The 17079-nt window shown below is 42.4% G+C and overlaps 1 protein-coding gene across 10 annotated transcripts in view; it reads left to right on the top strand.

Moving 5' to 3' along the window:
• The window catches only part of msi2b (musashi RNA-binding protein 2b), a 251950-nt gene that overhangs the window by 180864 nt on the left and 54007 nt on the right, over positions 1-17079 (top strand). For all 10 annotated transcript variants that reach the window (XM_086179193.1, XM_086179198.1, XM_086179196.1 and 7 more), the window contains exons 8-9: positions 3832-3914; positions 15685-15799. In XM_086179193.1, the coding sequence (XP_086035319.1) occupies positions 3832-3914; positions 15685-15799 (198 nt within the window). The remainder of the gene's footprint in view (positions 1-3831; positions 3915-15684; positions 15800-17079) is intronic.

Raw genomic sequence — 17079 nt, 5'->3', positions numbered from 1 at the left:
CACACTCTGAAAAATTCATTTAATGCTCAACATTGAGCTGTGAATGTATGGATTAAGAGCAGCAGATCTTTGCCCTGTATATATATGTATATATATATATATATTTTTTTAAGTTATTTCTCCTTGATTAGGGAGAGGGGGTGTCAGTAGCAGCTACGATTTGATAGTGCCTTCATTTCAACTCCATGCATTTTCCTGCACCTCAAAAGAGTGCAAAGGAAGGAGCCCTGTTCCATGTGAGTCCAGATGGAGAGTTACTGTCACTGAGCCCCCTTGTGATGTCTCAGAAAGAAATGTGCATGTTTCCATTGGCTTGGTTCAAATAGAACAGACGAAGCATTTTTGTCAAAAGATATAGGCAACATTATGCAGATGCTTCAAGAGTCATCTTGACCATCTACACTGAAAAACTGAGGTTTTATATTAAATGAATTACTTTCATTTGTGCAAGTTGTTGCTGTCGGGGTTTTTTTTGTGTGTGTGTGTCAGAGTGTCAGCTGTGTTGTCCAGAAGCAAAAACAAAGTTTGAGAATACCGGGATGAGGCAGAAATAATGTTCAATAATAACGTTCGTTCATGATTGTCAGCGTCAGGGTTTTTTTTATAATCCGTCTTCCGTTGTACACGTTTGCTCTTTCTCAAAAAAGACCACTTCAAGCGTGAGTTGGGGGGAAAAAAAAGGATTTTGTTATTTTCGTCAGTCTTTAATATGATACGATAAAATGCGGATCAAAACAAATGAGTATTTTTATATTATGAGTAATCTGTGTTATTCACAGGGTTTTATTGTGATTAACTTGATTTAAAAAATGTAATTGATTCCCAGTATCAATATTGAAACAACTCATAGACAATTTGTAAAGATTATACACGTGCATGTGGAGGAGGATGTTCACCTGCAGCTATGAGAAAGACTTTAGTGAAGCCGCTCATAATTTTAAAGCTACACCGACCGCGACTTTTCAAGTCAAAGTCAACTTTACTGCATCAATTTAAAAGTTCTGCCATGGTCTGCTTCTGGTAGATTCCATTTCTCCTGGTTCAAGGATGAAAAGAGTTGGGAGTAACAGGAGCAATGAGTGTGGAATAAAGACCCAGTATGATGAAGCCGGTTAAAGGCCGTGAAACGTGGGCTCCCTGCCGATTCTGTGGAGCGATGAGATGAAGCCAAACTCAGTTCTGGCTAATAAGTGTGAGCAAGTGCAGCCAAGAGCCCTCAGCCAGGAGCCCCACAACACCTATTATCAGCCTTCCTACCCGACATCCGTGTGTTTCCATTTAGAGGGTATTGTTTAAGCGGTGGGAAGGTTCTTCATTGTGAGCGTGTTGACACCTCTCTCCTTGTGTCTGTCAGCGCTGACAGTCTTTAATAGTCTTGTGGAGGTCAGCCTCCTGCCATGTGTGGATAGTTGGAAGAGAAGGGCCGGGATGCATCAAGACAATTTCACTCTGCCGACGCCCTGCAGAAGGAGGATAGGAGAGAGGAATGCTCGTGTTGGTGCTATTTTGTGGCCTGTAATTGTCTGTAAAATAGGATAGTTGAGCAAAGGACTGCAAAGCAATGGCAGTTCCGGAGGTTCAGACAGTCCACGAGGGACCAGGCCAAGGAGGCGTGTGCTGAGCCAAGGAGAGAGAAAAATTGGGGGGTTTGTTGTTTTGTGTTCGTGTGTGTGTGTGTGTGTGTGTGTGTGTGTGTGTGTGTGTGTGTGTGTGTGTGTGTGTGTGTGTGTGTGTGTGTAAAACACAGTCCAACTGTACACCACAGCAAAATGTATTTTTGTTCTTTTAAACAGATCCAGTCATGGGTGGAAGGGCCCTGCTGGTGGTATCTGTGTTGATATGGCTCGGCCCTGACCCGAGTGGATATAATGGTGCTGTAGAAAATGTCCTGTCAGTTGATGGAGGAGCTGCCTGTAGCTGTAGGAAGGAGTGTGGCGACAGGGGCCATGTGCACTAACCTCTTTCCCTGTCACTTTGTCTGTCCTCCCCACAACCCCTCCTCCTTTCATTTCCACCTTTTTTCTCTATCCCTTTTGTCGTCCCCCCCCACACTCCACTCCCTATACCCACACCCCTCTGTGACAAATTACTCCTGGCGCTTGATTTGTTGGTTGTCAAAAGTGCTCCTTGTGCTGGCATGAAGGTGGGGTGGTCAGGAGAAGAATGTGCATCCCCCCCTTTCCTTGTTCCTGCCTGTTGTCATCACCAGTCCCTCGTTCCCCACCTCCCCCTACCTTACACATGTGCAGCGTGCGCTCCCGCCATAGCTCAGCGTTGAAGATCTCTCAGTGGAAATTGATGTTCTGTCTCATAAGATCTCATTAGATTAGATGTTGTCGGTGTTTAATCAGCTCACACATTTGGTTTCTAACCCTCCCTTTGACACAACTGTTTTGATATGTTTTTAGCGGGTGACAGTAGCAGAGGAGGGGCTTGAGGAGAATCTTTTGTTATTTATGGTGGAAGAGCTGGTGGAGGAGCGGAAGGATAAATACGAGTGAGAGATAAAGACTTTACGGCAGAGCTGTAAATGCCAGTGTTTGTGCCGGGCTACTAGTAAGCAGCATGACGGATGATCTGATGATTTACTAGTGCTATACTATACTTTAGTTACTATTCCTGCAAGGCTGTAAATATTTACCAAGCAACCAGCATGAAAGGACCTTGATATAATAGATACAAATCTCTCCTTGATGCTATATACGATCACTTCCTCCAATCCCTGTAGAGCACATGTACAGGATACACAGCTCTCAAAAGCCTTCCCTCAGTGTTTGACCTTGAGGTTTGTCCTGTGAAGTGGATTAGGACTGTGAGCTGATGACTGCGCACATGGATTTATCTGGTATTAATGGGACAATATTCACTTTTATCCAGACCAATCAACAAGTAGTGTTTTGAGCCTTTTGTCCCCCTTTAGCTTATATTATCTGTACCTTTCCACATCCTGTAGATGACTGTTCTTTCAGTGCCATCTCACGGGAATAAATCGACGTCTGCGGAGTGTGTGTCAGTCAGTCAGCGGGCGTGCTGTTTGCAGTGAAGGCTGTTAAAGCTCAATCCGAGGTGGTTCCATTTCATCGTCTGCTGTTTGTCGTTTTTTTTTTTTTTTTTTTGAAAAGAAACTCATCTCTTCAGACCCACTTGCTGCTTTATTCACTAACTGTTTTCCTTTTGTGCAGTTTCCTCTTTTGCAAAAGTAATAGAATATCAGTTTTCCTTTCAACCCTAGCTATACAGAAACTAGATTGCTTTGTGCGTCACCATCAAAACACAGAAGAGAGTGTTGCAATCCACTCGTGTTCAAAAGTCTCAAACCATCTTGTCTCTCTTTTTGTGTTAAAAGAGGGGTTAGGCTTTTATCCTATAAATATGGCATGAAAATCCCACTGTCAATGACACATTCATTGGAAGGCTCGCATTAACATAAAAACGATGGGTTGTTATACAGTGAGATTTCAATAAAAAGAACACAAAATGCATTTAATGAAATTCAGATGCTGCGCCCTAGCTCCCTGAATCTCATCAAATGAGCTTTGTGCTGTTTTCCCATCTTCTCTTTGTAGAAGAGGTCCTAGAGTGCCCTTAATAATGTGGCAGATTTCATCATATTCCTGATTTAAAGAGGACAGTGTCTTGTTCACCCAAGCCAATCTCTGAAGATGTACTCACCTAGTTCCTGGCTTTGGCTGCTGATAATAATCCATCTGTTTGTGTGTATTCTTGTGGTTACTGTTGTGTTGAGGCTCTCCACTAACTCTTTCTCTCTCTTTCTCTTCCCTCCCTCCCTCCCTCCCTCCTTCCCTCTCTCCTTTGTTTCTCCCTACACAGGATTTGGTTTCATAACTTTTGAGAGCGAAGACATCGTAGAGAAAGTCTGTGAAATTCATTTTCATGAAATCAATAATAAAATGGTAAGTCCACTCATATTTTTTCAATTCCAGGTGGGCGTTGAAGGATTAATATTTGATTTCTCCTTTCCCCTAGTATTAATAGCAGAGGTGGTGTGTGTGTTCATATGCACAGACTAACACACACACACACACATTCACACAATCTGAGAGTCTCTGGGATGGGGAAAGCAGTGGTGTGTACTGCCCACTAACCGTGAAATTGTGTGACTGAGTTGTGCCCGTCAGGCTGAGGGACGGGCGAGTGCAGCCTCTCTCTCTCTTGCTCTCTCACATTCTCTCTCGCTCTCTCAATCCCTCGGACTCCCAAACACACACAGGTGGAGCTGTCCAGGGAGGCAGCAGGGAAGCTCCCGGCAGAGGCAGAGTTCATTAGTTAGGGATTAACACCTTCCACACACTCGCAGTGATGCTTGTTTTATTTACACCCATAATATGGTGATCTCAGAGCACTCAATAGAGTTCAGTAACACTCTTCCAAGTCATCATGTCATTGAGGACAGACATCGACCTCAGCATGACATCAGGTGCTCCTACACCCAGTTCCACCCTGCAGGACTCTGGAGAGATCCTGCAGCGTTTGAGCAGTTCTGTGGATGGTGATGGACTAGAGGGAATTCTTGTCTCTCCGCCGTTCTCCCCAAGCCTTTTCCCTGAAACTGACTGACTGACTGGCTGGTTGTCTGACTGACAGAACCAGTGTAGTAGAACCGTGTTCACCAGGGACCAGCCCAGGTCACACATGACCCCAGTATATTTCCCTCCATGTTTCTGTACTGCATCGCATTCGGCGCTCCTACCAAAAACCAGAGTGTGACAGAAATAACTGTACGTTGACGGAGAATTTTCTGTCACCATCATCCGTCTCAGATCCTCTGACAGTGTTGCACACAAACGTCAAATACTTCACAAACATGCACGCACAGAAAAGTAATCCATGATCTCACTGACCACAGACTTCTGCACAAGTTCTTTTGCTGCAACAACAATTTGACATTTGTTCAACAAAGAGCAATCTCTAGACCTCATTTATCCACTGAGGTTATTTACGGTTCTACCTTGTTTAGAGGGGAAAAAAACCAGCCTCATTTAGATTAATTAAAGAAGTCACAAGATTATAATTGGCTCATAATATGAAATACTAACTGGGAATGCTCATTTTCTTCCAGCTATTTCCATGTTAACGTGAGACAAAGCAGTGATCATTAAGTATTTGTAAAACACACTAATTTTGTGTGTTTGCAGCACAACACTCAATAAACCAGCTGTTTGAATTCAGAGTTAAAAAGAAACATACACTTGATAAATTATGCCAAAGAATGCGCTCTTAAAGCAAATCATCAAACATTGCTCACAATTCACAAAGGAATAATTGAACTGGAGTGAATCAGTACAAATGAGAGCTAAAATTTGTTGTATCAGCTCAAAACATTGTGTGCTGAAGCAGGTGCCTGTTATCAAGGTGAGTTTCTCCGGTTTGTAATGGAGAAATAAGCGCATAATATCTAGGTGTCAGTTTAGTTTACCTTGTCATTTTGCTAAATGCATTTTTCAGGTTGAACCAATTTCACAAATAATGTTACCACACCATGCCAACTTTTATAGCTCTGGCAATCTTTGCCATTTTTGTTCCACCAGTAAATATGTTTTATATGCTGAGAAAATGTTCCAATTTGTGAATTCTTTATGGCACTATTTATTTTTGCAAAGCACAGCTGATGTAAATAAGCTGTTCCTTCCATGAAAAGCATATGATCTCCCCCCGAGGCTTCTAAACCTGCACAAGCACAAAAGTTTCTCATACCTCACCAAGTGTTTGCAGAGATGCACAGAGGAATTAATTCCTTGTTTAAGCACCTTGTTATGCCTCCTCGGTGCAGACAGTTGTGTCCGGAGGCTTTAGGTTCTCAGGTTGTTAGTCTGTATTTCTGTGAATATCATATCAGAGGACAGAAACTCTCTACAAATGTGGCTCAAACCTCCTGGTAAAACTCGAGGATGAACTGATGACAAGTTGTCGGTCAAAAGGCACCGTAACCTCACAAAATCAAAGAATTCCTATTTCAAACACATGATTCAAAATGTTAAGGGTCGACTTCCCTGCTACACAGTGTTCTTGGGATTATTGTGCGAAACACAAAGTATAAGTACGAGTTTTAGTTAGAGCACTTTGTTTAGGATTTCTGCCTTTTCGACATGATTTAAAAGAGTACACCAACTTTTGGGGAATTATTCTAGTTGTCCATCATTTTTAGTGCCAGACAAGTAAATACGTACCCTCCTGTCCTCTCTGCATGAATTACAGTGCTCCAGACTCCACAGGACAATTTACTGCTTGTTAGCATAGCTGCAGTGGGTACTAGTGATGGGTCACACAAGATACCATCTCAAATGTTATCCAACACACTTTTCTTTTTAACAGTTTTTGTCACAGCGAATGTTAAACACAACCCTACCTTTATCGATTAATGAAGGCAAAGACCATTTTTGAGACGTCTTTCGTGACTGCTCCCCTGCTAGTGTTCATTGCAGCTACGCTAACTAGCAGTCAGCTGTCTGATGAGTGTCTGGATCTCTGTAATTTAAGTTAAAAAGGACCACCTGCCTTCACCTGCAACCCCCAAATTATGGTATTAAAGACTGGCGATAAAGAGTCAGAGGAAAAGAGAAATGTTTCTTTCGCTTCCTTTTAGTTTGTGTCAGGCAGATGAAGTAGTGTCAGATGCCTCATCTAACAGTCACGTCAGTGAAAGTTCTCAGTCATCCATGTCAAGGCAACTCTTAAGTACCACGTCATAGGCAGCTGGACTTGTCTCAGTTTTCTTGAAGATGTTTGGACAACACAGCAAGTGAACAATCTGCTGGTCATCTGATTTTCTGATGTGTCCCATTAATGTGTAGTCAAGCTTTGCTGCCATAGGGCTCTTTCACTCCATGCTGTGAGGTAATACAATGTGCTTTGTCACATGTTGTTCTTCACAGGGTGTCACCAAAATGCACCAGCCTCTACGTGACTGCAAAAAAACATTATTCCTAGCCCGTGTGTAGTCACACTTAAAGGAAAAATGACACGCATTGAAGCTTTGCGAGCCTTCTGGGAGTCCCAGAAACCTTGACATAAAAGATCAGGTTTATTGGAGGGGCGCAGTGCGAAAGGACAGAGCAAAGGCCAGTTTCAAGAGGCTTTTGTCACCATTGTATGGGGTCCCTCTTTGCAACACCTTGGATAACTTTCCTAGTATGAAGGAAATGAGTGTGTCCCTCAGAACTACAAAGTGCTGACATCTGGGAATGTTAGCAAAGAGAAAAGGATGTGGAGTGTGTTAAGAGCATTTTTCAAAGACACTTCAGGTTTTACCTTAGTTGCAGAGAGACTACTGGTTATTCGGTGTCTGAAGCACCAGCACACAAAATAAAAAATGCCTCCTGTCTTCATCTTTATGAAGTACTATACAGAAATAGACCTCATCCATCCTTCCCGCGAGTGTTATCTAAGATGGTTCTTGAATAATTGATGCAGACAGAAATCCACCCAACTTGGGGGGGATGTGGATGTACAGGGGGGGCCCCATCTTCTCCCTACCCGGCCTCTCAAGGGCTCTGGCAGTGTAGTGGGTCAATGCCCACTCAGATGTGAGTGACTAGACCTTTAGTGACTTGGTCAGTCACCCTGTGTTCTTATGCTACCAAGGCCTCACTCTTCGGAGCACTTCATCTCTGTCACTGTGCATTGCGCCTCATATATATTTAAAAATGAGGTGCCGCTCAGCAAGAAGCTCTTGACCTGCAAAACTCTACCTCTGTAGACTGTCCTGCTTTATCAATGTAAGATCTGATAAATGTAGGAATACACGTGATTGTAGAAACCTCTTGAAACAAAACTTGTCCCTTAAATGAAATCAACTTTTGAAAAAAAAAAAGTAAAACATATGTCTGTACTTAATAGGATCTGTGAATTTTACTTGATGTATGCAAGAGTCCCTCTGTCACTCCTCCAACCCGCCGTTATGCAAGCGCAGGCAATTCATAATGTGATGAAAAAGTAGCGCGCCATTAAAATGGACTCACATTGGTTTCAGCCGATGTTTCAAGGTAATGTTCTCTAATATGTCATTTTTAATAATCAACAGCAGAGAGCAATCACAACAGGAGGGAGATATTATCTGTTTGTCACCAATTTCTGACCGGTGTCCCTGACATGACTACCCAATTACTGCTCAGAGGAGACAAATAAGCTCCGACTCCCTCAGTTGCTAAAGGACATCATTCCCTCTTAATTGTGTTGCTCAAAGTTGACATTATTCTTAAATCCGTACCTGCTTAATTCATGTTAGCCATAGTTATGTCACCTGTCATCACTGTTTGTGAGGACACACAGGAGGAACATGCCTAGCATTTCAACATCATATTGCCCGTTCCATATTGTGGACACAGCTCCAAAAGTGCGTTATAATGTAGTAGATCATTTTCATTAAAGAGCAGGATGAAAGTATCAATTTCGAAATCCAAAAAATATCACATAGCAGGATTCAATCAAATCACAACAAGCCTGATGCTGAGATTCTTGCTGAATCATTTCATCCCCCACAACACTCCTCTGAATTTTCTTGAGACAGAAGTATTAAAATTTTGAAAGAAATGCAGAACTCCCCTCTGTCTCAAGAGGACGGCAATCACCACAGTAAACCCATCGCTCTGACTGAATTATACAAGGAGATCATTGAAATGGGGAAGGGTAAATCCCCAAGTTAGGATGGAATCCTGACTGAGTTTTCACATATCACGCTCTGCAATTGCTCTGTCTCGTAATGGTTCTTCTTTCTGCCAATGAGGGCTCTTTAGTCTTCACACTGCCATGAAAGCATTGCTACCTTCACCCGTATTAAATAGTAATTAAACACTTTGGTCAATTCTGAATATAGAAATCAAGGTATATGTTAGATTATGAACCTTCACACTCCAATCACTCAGGCAGTTCATCATGAGCAGACTTACCACTGTGTGTTGGTGATAAGTCCCTTACATCCAGATGCATAATTAAACTCATCACCATTAGATCACCGTTCGCGTACCTGGCGACATTCCCAACGCGCCCCATCAACAGAGCTGGCTACTTGGGGTTAGCCCTCTGCTAACATGAATATGAACAGATAATTGAACCTTGTTACTCTTCTGGTTTCCCTAAAATGTCACGGGACCAAGTGGATCAAATTCCGATGGTAAATCGAGTCATTTTGGAATGGAAAACCATATCACAATTTTGGAATCAGGTGACCAAAACGCTGTTATAGCTGTTGAAAACTGCAGTACCATTTACTCTACCAGACTGCCAGTCAAAATACCCCGTAAGATGTGTACTGTTGGCAAGTCTAGCTGCAGCCACTGGGTTGGTCTCCCAAGTAGAGAAGGATGACATCACATTGGCACTGTGACCCCCTGCTCTCCTTTGAGAAAATAACTATTATTGATCACAAAAAATAGGATATTTCTTCACAGTTCTGCATAATTCAGTGTAATTATGATGCTGTTACTAATGTTATTAATAATGGTAATAAAATAACTTACTGGAACTCAACTTGTGCATAAAAGTCTAACTCAGTGTAATTAATTCATTATGAGAATTAATTCACTATTAGAGAAATCTTAAGAACCTTAGACAATGGTATCAATATGACCCTTGAGTTAAAATAAATGAATATAATGTTGAAGACAAGCACTGCATGGTACAGGAAGAGCCTTATTACGGAAATATTGTGGGAATATTCGGTGTACCTTGAAATAATACACAAATTGAAAGAAAACACATGTTGCCTTCAGATAACAATGCAATTAGAATCCACAATAAATGCACAAGAACATTGAATCTGTTGATCTAAAAGCCAACATAATGTTTTGATTAATCTGCTGGCTGATGCCTAAAATAGCTTGTTGGGAGAAAAAAACGCAGTGTTGATCAGGGCCATTAACAGACACCTTCTAGCCTATATAACTTAACTCTATAAGCGGTGGCTTGAGTGTGATCAGTTAACCAAACCTCATTAGATTTAATTAGACCCACCCTCTGAATTCTGAATTGCCAGCTGTACCACTTCTGCTGTTGCGTGTCAAACGTGGAAACCAATCAGTTGTGCTACCGCTGAAAATTAACAACATTAAAGTACAGGTCATCGTGTGTGTGTGTGTGTGTGTGTGTGTGTGTGTGTGTGCGTGCGCGTGCGCGTGTGTGTGCGTGCGTGTGTTCTGCTGGGCTTGTGTATTTCTAGACCTTGCTGTTTGAAGCCACAGACTTCATGTACCATTAATGTAACAAACTGTCCTATACCGCTATGCAGAGAAACCAAACGCTCTTGTTTGGGACTATAAATCTTCTTTAAATGTTTAACAGTGTTTGTAAGTCCTCATAAGGAAGGAGGAGGCATCTTTAGGAGGAGTCCCAGGTTCACATGCATCCAATGGATGTAATTAGTTGCTTTGTTTACCCTTCAAGAAGAAGACGGGCTTTTAGGGATGAAGGATGTGCTCGGTATACTCCGGGACATCCCATGAAAGCCCGACTGTGTTCAAATCTGATGCTTTAGGAAACGATGGAAGTCATTAGACATCAGCTTGATGACCTTTCAAGCGATCGTGGCATCACTTTTGATCGTGTCTCGCTGTGGGTGGGGAGACATTATCATCTTGGGATATGGAAGTGTGAGGAGGGAGATGGTGTTGGCACCATGGGGAGCACTGCCTGGTCCTTAAAGTGACCTTGTATATTTTTTTTATGCTTTTATAAAACCATGCAGAACCATCTCCAGACCTAATGACTCCTGTCAGATTGCTTTAAGGCATCATTTTGCTTTATCTAAATGTTAACTTGTCCAAAAGCAGGAGATTTCTTTACTGTTATCATATTTCTCTGATGGCTCAGTTGTCCTGGTGTTTTCATTGACTGTGCATGCATGGCCGGGATGGAATGTCTGCTGTGAATACCCCTTTGTAAACAAGACAAACCATTGTTATATTTGTTTCACAGAGGTCTTAACCAACATCTCTTTTACTATGTTGAGTACCAAACATTCACCCCCTGGAGGCGTGCAGTTGGACACATAATGGATAATGGAGGTTCTGGTCAGCAGTGACTCATATCCGCAGTAAAACAGTATAACTGCAGTAAAGTATCAAATTGTCTTCTGAGACTTCTCCAAAGAACTCTGCAACAAAATCCAATTTTCTGCTGTTCATCAGAAGACGAGGACACAAAAAAGGACTGCAGCTTAATCCCTAATCCTATAAATCACACATAAAAAGCACCTGTCTCCTTTCAGTGGTCAAAACTGCCCCATCTACTAGATTTTTTGAGGTAAGACATTGTTATCAAATGGGTTGAAAAATAGTCTTTTAACTTCATTAAATAGCTGGATATGAGAAGTTTTATTCAAGCAAATAATCCCTCACAACATTCCTGACACAGTGCATTCACTGATTTTTCCTAACCGCACGATGTGTGTTTTGTTGGTTGAGCTGGCTGGAAGTGAGAGCTGGAGTAAATGAATCACAATGAATCATACATTTCCTTCCTCTCAGTCTATTGATGGATCCATTCACTAGTGAAGCTAATAGTAGCCGTACACCACCCCCTCAACACACACACACACACACCACATCCACATGTGTCCCTGAAGGACAGCCATTGCCAGTCCAACCCGCCCACACCTTCCTGTTATACCTCCAAGGTTAATAAACATGGGAGATGCATTGAGAAGGTCATAACTGGAGCATTTCAGTACTCTGTAACATATAGTATCTACATAACAACAAAGGTAGTTGTTGGTTTGTCATCAGTGAACTCTACTGCCACTTGAATGTGCAAGTGTATGTGATATTAAGCATTATGAGTGGTAAAGAAGAGATGTTTGTGAAGTCATTAAAAAAAAGAGGAAACGAGAAACCAAAATTCAGGTTTCATGCTGAGAATAAGATAGCAACACATCAGTCACCTGTATTTTTAATTTAAGTATCATGATTATTATAATTATTAATAGTATTATTGTTGTTATTATTAATTCATTTTTTGTTTTATGTTGTTACCTTGCAAATTATATGATGCCCTATCTCAAACATATCATGTTGAATTGAATAAATAGCCAGAAACATACATGCGTGTGACTGTGACTTTATTGTATCATAAGAAGCATGTGTGGGGTGGCATGGCTCAGTGGTAGAGTGGCTGTCTAGCAACTGAAGGGTCACTGGTTCGATCTTCACTTCCCCTGGTGACCATGTCCAAGTATCCTTGAGCAAGATACGGAGCCCCTAATTGCTCCTGTTCCCGTCCAGGGTGAACCCCACCTCTCAGCCAACGTCAGCTGGGATAGGCTCCAGCCTCCCCGTGACCCTTAATGGATAAGCGATATGGAAAGTAGATGGATGGTTTGAAGAAGCAGGAGTAGCTGCTGGCTAGCTCACATCAACATTTGGCTTCCTTTAAAGTGCTTTGCGGTCATTTTACTTTATTAAATTTGCGCTATAATCTTGACAAATGGCCATAGGTTGTTTCAAGTTGTTTCAACAAATCTGAGCTGAGATGTTGTATATATCGTATACTTGAGTCTGAATGAGTTGTTCTACTAAGGAACCTGCCTGGAGGTTTGCCACACAAGCAACGAGCCATACGGTATATCAAATAACCAGCTAAAAATATTCACTTTAAGTTTTGAAGAGTGTATACGGGCTCTTGGGCTCCGTGTTTTCCCTTCACCCCTGAAGTTATCATGGGTCACAGAGTGAAACAAATCTCAAAGAGAAGTTCAGCTCAAGTATATCAGCGGAGAAAGGAAACTCTCAATATGCATTGAAAGCATGTATTCACCTAAACATACCTTGTCAATGCTGTACGGCAGCAATTCACTTCAGCTGTCTGGCGAGATGTATATGTGTGTGTCTGAGTCACCGCAGCCCTGTCCAGGCTTGGTCTTAACCTGTTGGCGATCCATCTCTGCTCTGCTTGCTCTATTATTTTCAGTCTGGATTGACAGAAATTAAACCATTTACCACTGCTTCTTCATCTCGAACAGCTGACAAATCTGTAACAGGCCAGTGAATTCCATCATACAATACTTCCTGGTTTGGAGATGTAAACAACGCAGTTGTTGAGCAGTTTTTTGAGAACTCTCAGTTGCAAATCCACAGGCTATGAGCCTGAGAGCAACATTTATAAATCCTACGTACAGATTGATAAATCCAAAGTATAGAATTACACATTGCTCGTTTCTTTTCCTCACCTGACCCCAGTGAGTTTGATGTTTGTTTTTGCGTTCACACTGTTAAAAGAATATTAATGATTAATTAATATAATGTTAATATAATACATGAGGCCCAGATCACCTCAGAATGTGGTCTAAGTGATCAGATCTCAGTACATCCTGGAATGTTCAAATCTGTACTTGAAGCTTGTGATCAGACCAGGATGTATGGCAATAGCGGGTCTGAGTGGGACCTCTGATGTCCTCTGTGCTGAGGTTTCCCTTTTTCTCTATAATTGTATTGAAAAGAACTCTATCCATGGCGTCCAAGTTGTAGACCCTAACATTGTGCCACTTTCATTACATCAAGAGCGCTTGAAAAGTTACTAAAGTCATAATTTGGGACGATATTTTCAGTAAAAATGAGAGCCTGTAATGTCAGTGTTCTCCAAGTGTTCTTGTGGTAAAAAGTTCAGTCTGTAAAACCTTTCATGTGGAAAAATTCAAATTTCCTCATTCACAACTGCTGAACCCTTGTAGCATTCTATTATCAAACTCAGAATTGACCTTCCGTTCAGCCTTTTCTCTTCTATTTTCTTCTTCTTTGACTTAGTTCACTCTTGAAAGCTCCTGCCACCCTCCTTCACCCACTCCTGTGTGTTTGAAGCACACACTCTCCCCACCGCAGATTTCGGCTTCTGGCTGATTTTAAATCCATGACAAGGTCTCTCACTGAATATCAAAGTTCTGCATCTGAGAGCATGTAGGCATGACTCTCACCCGGGTCTGTCTTAGTCCCAGCAGGCAACCCGAGCATCCAACTTACTGGATGTGGCTGGGACTACCAGAGGACCCTGATCAAACACTGCTATGTCTATGGTGTGTTCAGAACTCAGCTGTATTTGTCATCCAGCAATGTGAACATCTAAAAATCTCAGCGGTGTGCTGAGATTTCTAAGAGACCTATTTGTCCCATCCGGTTCCTGCTTCCATGCTGGGGGGTTCCTTCCTGACCGAAGGAGTGCCTGTGCTCTCCTCAACACAAGGTCAAAGCATACCAGGCGAGCGCAGAGGGCAGAGTAGCTGTGACAGCTACAAAGTGGCTGAGGGAACTGTGTACTTTAGTTGGCCTGCTTCAAATGAAAGGGATGCTAATAGCAACAAATCGCTCTGCAACACATCGACTTTCCCTTTCTGAAAGAAACCCTTTTCATTAGTGTTTCTCTTTACATTTCTAGTTTACTACTAGATTTGCAGCGCTGGCTGTAGTGTTCATTTAGCACATCTTATATATGTGAAGTGTGGCAACTTGCTGTCTACCACCATGCATGTATGAATGAGTTTATGCGAATAGTAATGTGCATCGCTGGCCTGTCAGAGCTGCAAGCCTATTTGTATGGATACCGGGCGGTACCTTGGTTGAGGTGTACACAGCACTGGAGCACTAGCCTGTCTTGTGCAGCAGGCCAGGATGACATGTGAATCGTAGCAACCAAGGAAGCCCTGCTTAAGTGGAGGCAGTAGGGAGATGCAGGCGAGAGCCAGGAGGCAAACAGACAAACAGATGGACAGGCCAATGCCAAGCAGGCAGTGGAGCAAATAGATTGTGCAGCATGGCGAACAGACTCAGCCTACCAAAGAACAATCAACAGACACAAGACCATGCCACCCATGTCAGCCGCTCGCTCTTCTCCATAATTCATAGCGATAGGATAGATACGTGGTAAATAAGACTCTCATCTTCCTCCTTCTCCTCGTCTGCCCTTGTTACATCCCTCATTTCATATGTGTTATGTAGGCGGAGGAGATGCCAGTCGTCCAAGATGGGAAATGAAGAAACCTGTATGTGTGAGAACCAGAGTGAGAGAAAGAAATGCAGACGAGAGATGAGTGCTGCAGGTGGAATTGGACTGTGGGACACTGGGGACTGCAGCCCTGTAGGCGCACACAAATACCAATTCTCATACAAAGAATAGAAGCCAATACTCCAATACAAAAAAGAATCATTCTGTTTTAAAATGCACATTTTTGACCAGTTTTAGACTTAAGAACTGTTGCCCGGGTAATGAAACAGCTGTGGAAGAAAAGAAGGTTTTGCTATTACCATTATTTTTGGCTTTTTGAAAAGCAACAACCACCTTTCTGGACATGCTGCCTCACAGTGAGACTATGGTAATGGTATCAGAGAATAGAGCCTCTTGGTGTCTCAGAAAGTCTTGGAAAGTATTTAGCTTGTATATCCCACAGGCATTGGGCACATGTTCACTGGAGCAATAACCTTTGCTTTAATGCAGGAGGAGCATGATTGTAAGTTTTCCACTGAGACTTTCCTCTAAAATGTGAGGTGCTGCGATTGACTCAGTCTTGTTGTTCTCTATGGAAAACGTGTAGCGCTGTGCAAGTCAAATAGAAAACCACCTTAAAGAGCTGAGACAGCCCTGTCAGATCTGTCCGCTTGTGTACCTACACAGTCTAATGGTTTGTCTGTGTGTGTGTGTTTGTGTGTACACGTGCATATGTGTGTGTGTGTTTGTCTGTCTACATAGGTAGAATGTAAGAAGGCCCAGCCCAAGGAGGTGATGTTCCCGCCAGGTACGCGAGGGCGAGCCAGGGGTCTGCCCTACACCATGGATGCCTTCATGTTGGGGATGGGCATGCTGAGTGAGTCGCACACACACCCACGCGCACACACTAATGTACCCAAACAGGTGCTCTTCATGTCTTCGGGCTTAGTTCACTGAAAAGTCCTCGAGAAAAAGGTTCCAAGAGTTTAGGGATGGATTTATTCATTTTTAAAGGCTGAGGCAGGTGATATGTTCTATTTCTCTGTCAACAAATCAACCATGAAATGACCAAAACCAACAATGTTTTCGGCTCCTACAACTTTCTGACTTCACTAGACCATTGCTGTCACCCTAGAGCCCACTGCTTGCCCCAGAGGGTTTAACCATCCAAAAACAAACGTAGACTTAAATTTCAAAATCGTTTCTAAAAAGTTTTTGGCATGTATTTGTTGAAAAAGGCAATTTTCAGGTTTAGATTCCGAATAGAGGATGATGTAATAATACACCAAGACAAAATGCGATGTCTGTGTTTCATTTCAGCGTTCTGAGGTGCAAGGCAGAAGAGTTTTTTTGGGTGTGTCCAGTACGTTCACATTCATTAAACAATGAAGAGTCTGAGCTTGTGAAGACCGAACAGTGCCACCTCCCATCCCCTTTAAGACACACATAGATGCGCTTGCAGCTTTCTATCTAAATGACCTAGGAAAGCATGCAGACCATCTACTGGAGAAAGATGATGGCATGCAACAGGGTTTGACGCTATCTAGAATATCACGTTACTGTCTGGATTAGGGATATCCACGTTAACCGTGAAACTGTTCAAGCACGCATTAAGAATTTAAACTGTTATCCGTGGCAGTTAAATGCTAAATGTTTGCATCAACTGCCCCCCCCCCCAAACAGACAAAGAATTTAAGCAAGAGGAACAGTCTCCTGTCATCAGATACTTGTGCTCATGACGGATAAACTCATGAGATGCACAAGTGTGGCGCTATCACTGCTCATCAGGACTACGGTGGAGCGGGTTTTCACTGCAGGGAATTAACAGACTTCCCATGGACATAACAGACAGCATGTTGACATCACGCAATTTCTGAATAAAAACCAGGAAACCAGCTGTTCACTACAAACTGGATGATTCAGGCAGGACTTGTTGCAGTCTGTTAGCTTTTTGGACAACGAAGGGCGTTTTGCATAATCTAAGCTGCTCTGAAAGTTTTTTAGTCGCAACTTGGGGACATTTGAGAATGTGAGCGCACTGAAGCTCGTTTTATTTGCAAAAAGCAGGTTTGGTTTCCCACTCAAAGCGGTGAATTTCATTGAATCAAGCTGCTTTTGGTTATGAACTCACACATGTTTGCGTTGCAGTTTCATTGT

This window comes from Aulostomus chinensis, chromosome 15, assembly GCF_037954235.1.
Source record: "Aulostomus chinensis isolate RoL2024-O1b breed Wild chromosome 15, RoL_Achi_v1.0, whole genome shotgun sequence".
Taxonomy (NCBI): Eukaryota; Metazoa; Chordata; class Actinopteri; order Syngnathiformes; family Aulostomidae; genus Aulostomus; species Aulostomus chinensis.
The sequence above is the reverse complement of the archived record's forward strand: the minus strand, read 5'-3'. Positions and strand labels throughout refer to the sequence as shown.